The sequence below is a fragment of the Scyliorhinus torazame genome, unplaced genomic scaffold (assembly GCF_047496885.1).
Source record: "Scyliorhinus torazame isolate Kashiwa2021f unplaced genomic scaffold, sScyTor2.1 scaffold_687, whole genome shotgun sequence".
Lineage (NCBI taxonomy): Eukaryota > Metazoa > Chordata > Chondrichthyes > Carcharhiniformes > Scyliorhinidae > Scyliorhinus > Scyliorhinus torazame.
Window position 1 is genome coordinate 42629 of NW_027308414.1, and position 10372 is coordinate 53000.

Genomic DNA, 10372 nt, shown 5'->3' on the forward strand with positions numbered 1-10372 from the left:
TCCTTCAGTACTTACCCTCTGACAGTGCAGCAATCCCTCAGTACTGACCCTCTGACAGTGCAGCATTCCCTCAGTACTTACCCTATGACAGTGCGGCACTCCCTCAGTACTTACCCTCTGACAGTGCAGCAATCCCTCAGTACTGACCCTCTGACAGTGCAGCATTCCCTCAGTACTTACCCTCTGACAGTGCAGCAATCCCTCAGTACTGACCCTCTGACAGTGCAGCAATCCCTCAGTACTGACCCTCTGACAGTGCAGCATTCCCTCAGTACTTACCCTTTGACAGTGCGGCACTCCCTCAGTACTGACCCTCTGACAGTGCAGCACTCCCTCAGTATTGACCCTCTGACAGTGCAGCGCTCCCTCAGTCCTGACCCTCTGACAGTGCAGCACTCCCTCAGTACTGACCCTCTGACAGTGCAGCACTCCCTCAGAACTGACCCTCCAACAGTGCAGCACTCCCTCAGTACTGACCCTCTGACAGTGCGGCGCTCGCTCAGTACTGACCCTCTGACAGTGCGGCGCTCCCTCAGTACTGACCCTCTGACAGTGCAGCACTCCCTCAGTGCTGACCCTCTAACAGTGCAGCACTCCCTCAGTAGTGACCCTCTGACAGTGCAGCACTCCCTCAGTACTGACCCTCTGACCGTGCAGCACTCCCTCAGTACTGACCCTCTGACAGTGCAGCACTCCCTCAGTACTGACCCTCTGACAGTGCGGCGCTCCCTCAGTCCTGACCCTCTGACAGCGCGGCACTCCCTCAGTACTGACCCTCTGACAGTGCAGCACTCCCTCAGTACTGACCCTCTGACAGAGCGGCGCTCCCTCATTCCTGACCCTCTGACAGTGCGGCACTCCTTCAGTACTGACCTTCTGACAGTGCAGCACTCCCTCAGTACTGACCCTCTGACAGTGCGGCGCTCCCTCAGTACTGACCCTCTGGCAGTGCAGCACTCCCTCTGTACTGACCCTCTGACCGTGCGGCATTCCCTCAGTACTGACCCTCTGCCAGTGCGGCGCTCCCTCAGTACTGACCCTCTGACAGTGTGGCACTCCCTCAGTACTGACCCTCTGACCGTGCAGCTCTCCCTCAGTACTGACCCTCTGACAGTGCAGCACTCCCTCTGTCCTGACCCTCTGACAGTGCGGCACTCCCTCAGTACTGATCTCTGACAGCGCGGCACTCCCTCAGTACTGACCCTCTGACAGTGCAGCCCTCCCTCAGTACTGACCCTCTGACAGTGCGGCACTCCCTCAGTACTGACCCTCTGACAGTGCGGCACTCCCTCAGTACTGACCCTCTGACAGTGCGGCACTCCCTCAGTACTGACCCTCTGACAGTGCGGCGCTCCCTCAGTACTGACCCTCTGACGGTGCGGCGCTCCCTCAGTACTGACCCTCTGACAGTGCAGCCCTCCCTCAGTACTGACTCTCTGACAGTGCGGCACTCCCTCAGTACTGATCCTCTGACAGTGCGGCACTCCCTCAGTACTGACCCTCTGACAGTCCGGCACTCCCTCAGTACTGACCCTCTGACAATGCAGCACTCCCTCAGTACTGACCCCCTGACAGTGCAGCACTCCCTCAGTACTGACCCTCTGACAGTGCAGCACTCCCTCAGTACTAACCCTCTGAAAGTGCAGCTCTACCTCAGTACTGACCCTCTGACAGAGCAGCTCTCCCTCAGTACTGACCCTCTGACAATGCGGCACTCCCTCAGTACTGACCCTCTGGCAGTGCGGCACTCCCTCAGTACTGACCCTCTGACAGTCCAGCACTCCCTCAGTACTGACCCTCTGACAGTGCAGCGCTCCCTCAGTACTGACCCTCTGACAGTGCAGCACTCCCTCAGTACTGACCCTCTGACAGTGCAGCACTCTCTCAGTTCTGACCCTCTGACAGTGCAGCGCTCCCTCAGGACTGACCCTCTGATAGTGCAACACTCCCTCAGTACTGACCCTCTGTTTGTGCAGCACTCCCTCAGTACTGACCCTCTGACAGTGCAGCACTCCCTCAGTACTGACCCTCTGACAGTGCGGCGCTCGCTCAGTACTGACCCTCTGACAGTGCAGCACTCCCTCAGTACTGACCCGCTGACAGTGCGTCACTCCCTCAGTACTGACCCTCCGACTGTGCAGCACTCCCTCAGTACTGACCCTCTGACAGTGCGACACACCCTCTGTCCTGACCCTCTGACAGTGCGGCACTCCCTCAGCACTGACCTTCTGACAGTGCAGCAGTCCCTCAGTACTGACCCTCTGCCAGTGCGGCGCTCGCTCAGTACTGACCCTCTGCCAGTGCGGCGCTCCCTCAGTACTGACCCTCTGACAGTGCGGCGCTCGCTCAGTACTGACCCTCTGACAGTGCAGCACTCCCTCAGTACTGACCCTCTGACCGTGCGGCACTCCCTCAGTATTGACCCTCTGACAGTGCAGCACTCCCTCTGTACTGATCCTCTGACAGTGCGGCACTCCCTCAGTATTGACCCTCTGACAGTGCAGCACTCCCTCTGTCCTGACCCTCTGACAATGCGGCACTCCCTCAGTACTGACCCTCTGACAGTGCAGCACTCCCTCAGTACTGACCCTCTGACAGTGCGGCACTCCCTCAGTACTGACCCTCTGACAGTGCGGCACTCCCTCAGTACTGACCCTCTGACAGTGCGGCACTCCCTCAGTACTGACCCTCTGACAGTGCAGCACTCCCTCAGTACTGACCCTCTGACAGTGCGGCACTCCCTCAGTACTGACCCTCTGACAGTGCGGCACTCCCTCAGTACTGACCCTCTGACAGTGCGGCACTCCCTCAGTACTGAACCTCTGACAATGCGGCACTCCCTCAGTACTGACCCTCTGACAGTGCAGCACTCCCTCAGTACTGACCCTCTGACAGTGCGGCACTCCCTCAGTACTGACCCTCTGACAGTGCGGCACTCCCTCAGTACTGACCCTCTGACAGTGCAGCACTCCCTCAGTACTGACCCTCTGGCAGTGCAGCACTCCCTCAGTACTGACCCTCTGACAGTGCGGCGCTCCCTCAGTACTGACCCTCTGACAGTGCAGCACTCCCTCAGTACTGACCCTCTGACAGTGTGGCAGTCCCTCAGTACTGACCCTCTGACAGTGCTGCACTCCCTCAGTACTGACCCTCTGACAGTGCAGCACTCCCTCAGTACTGACCCTCTGACAGTGCAGCACTCCCTCAGTACTGACCCTCTGACAGTGCAGCACTGCCTCAGTACTGACCCTCTGACAGTGCAGCACTTCCTCAGTACTGACCCTCTGACAGTGCAGCACTTCCTCAGTACTGACCCTCTGACAGTGCAGCACTCCCTCAGTACTGACCCTCTGGCAGTGCAGCACTCCCTCAGTACTGACCCTCTGACCGTGCAGCACTCCCTCAGTACTGACCCTCTGACAGTGCGGCACTCCCTCAGTACTGACCCTCTGACAGTGCAGCACTCCCTCAGCACTGACCCTCTGACAGTGCAGCGCTCCCTCAGTACTGACCCTCTGACAGTGCAGCTCTCCCTCAGTACTGACCCTCTGACAGTGCAGCACTTCCTCAGTACTGACCCTCTGACAGTGCAGCACTTCCTCAGGACTGACCCTCTGACAGTGCGGCACTCCCTCAGTACTGGGAGAAGGAGTACGCCCCTCCCCTCACCTTGGAGCTGCTGCTGTCCCCACGCAGCTGCACCGATCTTCTCATGATGTCCAGCACCTGTCGGGTATCCGGGAATTTTAGTCGGCGAGGTGGCCCTTTCCTCAGCCCGCTCCACAGCACCACCTCTGTGGGGGACAGGACACAAAGGGGGGGGCGAGTGAGAAAATCCGGACCGACACTGAAAACGACGCCTCAGAAACCGGAGCAGGAGGGGGGGCCGTTCAGCCCCTCGCGACTGCCGGGCTGTCCGACATGATCGCGGCCGAACTCCTCCCTCGTCGCCACAATCCTGCCACGTCCCGCGTCCCACAATTCCCCTCAGCGTGCAAGAAAAATCTCTCGGTCTCACTCCCGGAACCTTCCCGGCAACCCAGCCCTCTGGAGGGGGAGCGGGAGGAGGTGGTGGTGGGGGGGGGGAGGGGGGGTGGGGCGTCGAGAATTCCTAAGATTCACCAGCCCCGGAGTGAAGAGATTTCCCCTCCACCCCGTCCAAAATGGCCGACGCCCTCGTCCCGAGAGCAGCCTCTCTCTCCGCATTGGCTCCGACAAACCCTCCAAGGGCCTTGCCCCGTTTCCGTTAAGGTCACCCCCTCCTTCTCCCCCACCCCCTCCGCGCCAACGATTGACGGGAATGGGTGATGGAGTTGCAGGAACGGCCTCCTCCGTACTGCTGAGGCAGATAGGGCCCCCGCGCAGTGAGGGACGGTCTTCCCCACGAGGCGAGGGGAAGACGTTCCTCGTCCCGGAGGGGGAGCGGGGGGGGGGGGGGGGGGGAGAGCGGGGAAACCATTCTCCGTGAATCGTTCACGCGCTCTCTCGCTGAAGCCTCCACATCATCACACGCGACACCCAGAACGGGGACACAAGAGTCCAGTCGTGGCCGAAACCTGGGTTTCAAACGGGTTTAAAAGAACTCCCTTGTTTTCGGGGAATCTACCCCTATTGATAAAAGCCCAGGATACGCTCTGCCTTACTCCCTGCTCGCTCCACCTTCAATGGTTTCTGTAAATATCCCCTGTTCCAACCCGCAAGGATCTGAGGGGGTAAGGGGCGATCTGCTACCCCCCCCCCCCCCCCCCCCGCAGGGTCCCCTTGCTCCTGGGCCCACCTTACCCCAATAGACCATAAGACGGAGGGGCAGAAGTTGGCCCATCGAATCTGCCTCGCCACTCAATGAGATTGAGTCTGATCTGCTCTGTCAACTCCCCACTTTCCCGCCTTAACCTCGACCCCCTCACTCTTTGACTGTCTGTCTCGGCCTTGAACATACTTAGTGGCCCAGTCTCGACAGCTCTCTGCGGTGAAGAGTTCCACACTCACTCCCCTCTGAGAGAAGATATTCCTCCTCATCTCGGTGTGAAATGGGCGACCCCTCACTCTGAGATTCTGTCCTCTGGGCCCAGACTCTCTCACACGGGGAAACATCCTTTCAGAATCTCCCCTCACTCTGAGATTCTGTCCTCTGGGCCCAGACTCTCCCACACGGGGAAACATCCTCTCAGAATCTCCCCTCACTCTGACATTCTGTCCTCTGGGCCCAGACTCTCCCACACGGGGAAACATCCTCTCAGAATCTCCCCTCACTCTGAGATTCTGTCCTCTGGGCCCAGACTCTCCCACACGGGGAAACATCCTCTCAGAATCTCCCCTCACTCTGAGATTCTGCCCTCTGGGCCCAGACTCTCCCACACGGGGAAACATCCTCTCAGCATCGACCCTCACTCTGAGATTCTGCCCTCTGCTCCCAGACTCTCCCACACGGGGAAACATCCTCTCAGAATCTCCCCTCACTCTGAGATTCTGCCCTCTGGGCCCAGACTCTCCCACACGGGGAAACATCCTCTCAGAATCACCCCTCACTCTGAGATTCTGCCCTCTGCTCCCAGACTCTCCCACACGGGGAAACATCCTCTCAGCATCGACCCTCACTCTGAGATTCTGCCCTCTGCTCCCAGACTCTCCCACACGGGGAAACATCCTCTCAGAATCTCCCCTCACTCTGAGATTCTGCCCTCTGGGCCCAGACTCTCCCACACGGGGAAACATCCTCTCAGCATCTCCCCTCACTCTGAGATTCTGTCCTCTGCTCCCAGACTCTCCCACACGGGGAAACATCCTCTCAGAATCTCCCCTCACTCTGAGATTCTGTCCTCTGCTCCCAGACTCTCCCACACGGGGAAACATCCTCTCAGAATCACCCCTCACTCTGAGATTCTGCCCTCTGCTCCCAGACACTCCCACACGGGGAAACATCCTCTCAGCATCGACCCTCACTCTGAGATTCTGTCCTCTGCTCCCAGACTCTCCCACACGGGGAAACATCCTCTCAGAATCTCCCCTCACTCTGAGATTCTGTCCTCTGCTCCCAGACTCTCCCACACGGTGAAACATCCTCTCAGAATCTCCCCTCACTCTGAGATTCTGTCCTCTGGGCCCAGACTCTCCCACACGGGGAAACATCCTCTCAGAATCTCCCCTCACTCTGAGATTCTGTCCTCTGGGCCCAGACTCTCCCACACGGTGAAACATCCTCTCAGAATCTCCCCTCACTCTGAGATTCTGTCCTCTGGGCCCAGACTCTCCCACACGGGGAAACATCCTCTCAGAATCTCCCCTCACTCTGAGATTCTGTCCTCTGGGCCCAGACTCTCCCACACGGGGAAACATCCTCTCAGAATCTCCCCTCACTCTGAGATTCTGTCCTCTGGGCCCGGACTCTCCCACACGGGGAAACATCCTCTCAGAATCACCCCTCACTCTGAGATTCTGCCCTCTGGGCCCAGACTCTCCCACACGGGGAAACATCCTCTCAGAATCTCCCCTCACTCTGAGATTCTGTCCTCTGGGCCCAGACTCTCCCACACGGGGAAACATCCTCTCAGAATCTCCCCTCACTCTGAGATTCTGTCCTCTGGGCCCAGACTCTCCCACACGGGGGAAACATCCTCTCAGAATCTCCCCTTACTCTGACATTCTGTCCTCTGGGCCCAGACTCTCCCACACGGGGAAACATCCTCACAGAATCTCCCCTCACTCTGAGATTCTGCCCTCTGGGCCCAGACTCTCCCACACGGGGGAAACATCCTCTCAGAATCTCCCCTCACTCTGAGATTCTGCCCTCTGGGCCCAGACTCTCCCACACGGGGAAACATCCTCTCAGCATCTCCCCTCACTCTGAGATTCTGTCCTCTGGGCCCAGACTCTCCCACACGGGGAAACATCCTCTCAGAATCACCCCTCACTCTGAGATTCTGCCCTCTGGGCCCAGACTCTCCCACACGGGGAAACATCCTCTCAGAATCTCCCCTCACTCTCAGATTCTGTCCTCTGGGCCCAGACTCTCCCACACGGGGAAACATCCTCTCAGAATCTCCCCTCACTCTGAGATTCTGTCCTCTGGGCCCAGACTCTCCCACACGGGGAAACATCCTCTCAGAATCTCCCCTCACTCTGAGATTCTGCCCTCTGGGCCCAGACTCTCCCACACGGGGAAACATCCTCTCAGCATCTCCCCTCACTCTGAGATTCTGTCCTCTGGGCCCAGACTCTCCCACACGGGGAAACATCCTCTCAGAATCTCCCCTCACTCTGAGATTCTGTCCTCTGGGCCCAGACTCTCCCACACGGGGAAACATCCTCTCAGAATCTCCTCTCTCTCTGAGATTCTGCCCTCTGGGCCCAGACTCTCCCACACGGGGAAACATCCTCTCAGAATCTCCCCTCACTCTGAGATTCTGTCCTCTGGGCCCAGACTCTCCCACACGGGGAAACATCCTCTCAGCATCTCCCCTCACTCTGAGATTCTGTCCTCTGGGCCCAGACTCTCCCACACGGGGAAACATCCTCTCAGCATCTCCCCTCACTCTGAGATTCTGTCCTCTGGGCCCAGACTCTCCCACACGGGGAAACATCCTCTCAGAATCTCCCCTCACTCTGAGATTCCGCCCTCTGCTCCCAGACTCTCCCACACAGGGAAACATCCTCTCAGAATCTCCCCTCACTCTGAGATTCTGCCCTCTGGGCCCAGACTCTCCCACACGGGGAAACATCCTCTCAGCATCTCCCCTCACTCTGAGATTCTGCCCTCTGGGCCCAGACTCTCCCACACGGGGAAACATCCTCTCAGAATCTCCCCTCACTCTGAGATTCTGTCCTCTGTGCCCAGACTCTCCCACACGGGGAAACATCCTCTCAGAATCTCCCCTCACTCTGACATTCTGTCCTCTGGGCCCAGACTCTCCCACACGGGGAAACATCCTCACAGAATCTCCCCTCACTCTGAGATTCTGCCCTCTGGGCCCAGACTCTCCCACACGGGGAAACATCCTCTCAGAATCTCCCCTCACTCTGAGATTCTGCCCTCTGGGCCCAGACTCTCCCACACGGGGAAACATCCTCTCAGCATCTCCCCTCACTCTGAGATTCTGTCCTCTGGGCCCAGACTCTCCCACACGGGGAAACATCCTCTCAGAATCTCCCCTCACTCTGAGATTCTGCCCTCTGGGCCCAGACTCTCCCACACGGGGAAACATCCTCTCAGAATCTCCCCTCACTCTGAGATTCTGCCCTCTGGGCCCAGACTCTCCCACATGGGGAAACATCCTCTCAGAATCTCCCCTCACTCTGAGATTCTGCCCTCTGGGCCCAGACTCTCCCACACGGGGAAACATCCTCTCAGCATCTCCCCTCACTCTGAGATTCTGTCCTCTGGGCCCAGACTCTCCCACACGGGGAAACATCCTCTCAGAATCTCCCCTCACTCTGAGATTCTGTCCTCTGGGCCCAGACTCTCCCACACGGGGAAACATCCTCTCAGAATCTCCCCTCACTCTGAGATTCTGCCCTCTGGGCCCAGACTCTCCCACACGGGGAAACATCCTCTCAGCATCTCCCCTCACTCTGAGATTCTGTCCTCTGGGCCCAGACTCTCCCACACGGGGAAACATCCCCTCAGAATCTCCCCTCACTCTGAGATTCTGCCCTCTGGGCCCAGACTCTCCCACACGGGGAAACATCCTCTCAGCATCTCCCCTCACTCTGAGATTCTGTCCTCTGGGCCCAGACTCTCCCACATGGGGAAACATCCTCTCAGAATCTCCCCTCACTCTGAGATTCTGCCCTCTGGGCCCAGACTCTCCCACACGGGGAAACATCCTCTCAGCATCTCCCCTCACTCTGAGATTCTGTCCTCTGGGCCCAGACTCTCCCACACGGGGAAACATCCTCTCAGAATCTCCCCTCACTCTGAGATTCTGTCCTCTGGGCCCAGACTCTCCCACACGGGGAAACATCCTCTCAGAATCTCCCCTCACTCTGAGATTCTGCCCTCTGGGCCCAGACTCTCCCACACGGGGAAACATCCTCTCAGCATCTCCCCTCACTCTGAGATTCTGTCCTCTGGGCCCAGACTCTCCCACACGGGGAAACATCCTCTTAGAATCTCCCCTCACTCTGAGATTCTGCCCTCTGGGCCCAGACTCTCCCACATGGGGGAAACATCCTCTCAGAATCTCCCCTCACTCTGAGATTCTGCCCTCTGGGCCCAGACTCTCCCACATGGGGAAACATCCTCTCAGAATCTCCCCTCACTCTGAGATTCTGCCCTCTGGGCCCAGACTCTCCCACATGGGGAAACATCCTCTCAGAATCTCCCCTCACTCTGAGATTCTGCCCTCTGGGCCCAGACTCTCCCACACGGGGAAACATCCTCTCAGAATCTCCCCTCACTCTGAGATTCTGCCCTCTGGGCCCAGACTCTCCCACATGGGGAAACATCCTCTCAGAATCTCCCCTCACTCTGAGATTCTGCCTTCTGGGCCCAGACTCTCCCACATGGGGAAACATCCTCTCAGAATCTCCCCTCACTCTGAGATTCTGCCCTCTGGGCCCAGACTCTCCCACATGGGGAAACATTCTCTCAGAATCTCCCCTCACTCTGAGATTCTGCCCTCTGGGCCCAGACTCTCCCACACGGGGAAACATCCTCTCAGCATCTCCCCCTCACTCTGAGATTCTCAATAAGGTCGCCTCTCATTCTTCTAAACTCCCAATGAGGAGTGGCCCCGGCCTACTCAACCCCTCCTCATAACACAATCCCTCCCTACCCAGGGTCAACCCAGTGAACCTCCTCTGGACCAACTCCAGTATCAGTCTATCTTTCCCTCTCTCTCCCCAGCTGTGGTCTAACTCGTGCCCTGTGCAGTTTTACCAAGACTTCCCAATGTTTATACTCCATTCCCTTTGGAATAAAGGTGAGAATTGTAACCTTTAGTTTTCGCCTTTCTCGCTCCGTTTTTCCTCCCAGGTTCCATGACCGGTACAGGCTTGGAGGGCCGAAGGGCCTGTTCCTGTGCTCTATTGTTCTTGGAAACAAATCACTGTGCGCTCCTCAGAATTAAATTTCGCCTGCCGCTGCCCTGCCCACCCTACCAGTCGGTGCCCTGGTGAAGTTTAACGCCAGAACTCCAAGCATTGTGCCATCTGCATGTTCTGAACTTGTGCCCCGCTCTCTCCGTCCCACGGATCAGGAAAGGCGGGGGTCGGAATACCGACCCCCCCCCCCCCCCCCCCCCCCCGGGGAACCCCACACGTGGCCCTTCCTCGGGCCCCGAAAGACTAGAGTTCACTGTGACCCCTGGCTGAGGGCCAGCGGGGGGGGGATAGGTTCAAAGGTGATTAGCAGCGGGGTGAGAGGGGGAAACCT

The 10372-nt window shown here is 58.2% G+C and overlaps 1 protein-coding gene across 1 annotated transcript in view; it reads right to left on the reverse strand.

Annotated features, from left to right (window-relative positions):
* Positions 1-3669: 3669 nt before the first annotated feature.
* selenoh (selenoprotein H) overlaps positions 3670-10372 on the reverse strand; it is a gene marked incomplete at its 3' end in the record, with an annotated part of 16049 nt that continues 9346 nt past the window's right edge. Inside the window, exons 2-3 of the mRNA XM_072494593.1 lie at positions 9900-9907; positions 3670-3794 (exon numbers count right to left, since the gene is read on the reverse strand). Coding sequence (XP_072350694.1) covers positions 3670-3794; positions 9900-9907 — 133 coding nt within the window. The remainder of the gene's footprint in view (positions 3795-9899; positions 9908-10372) is intronic.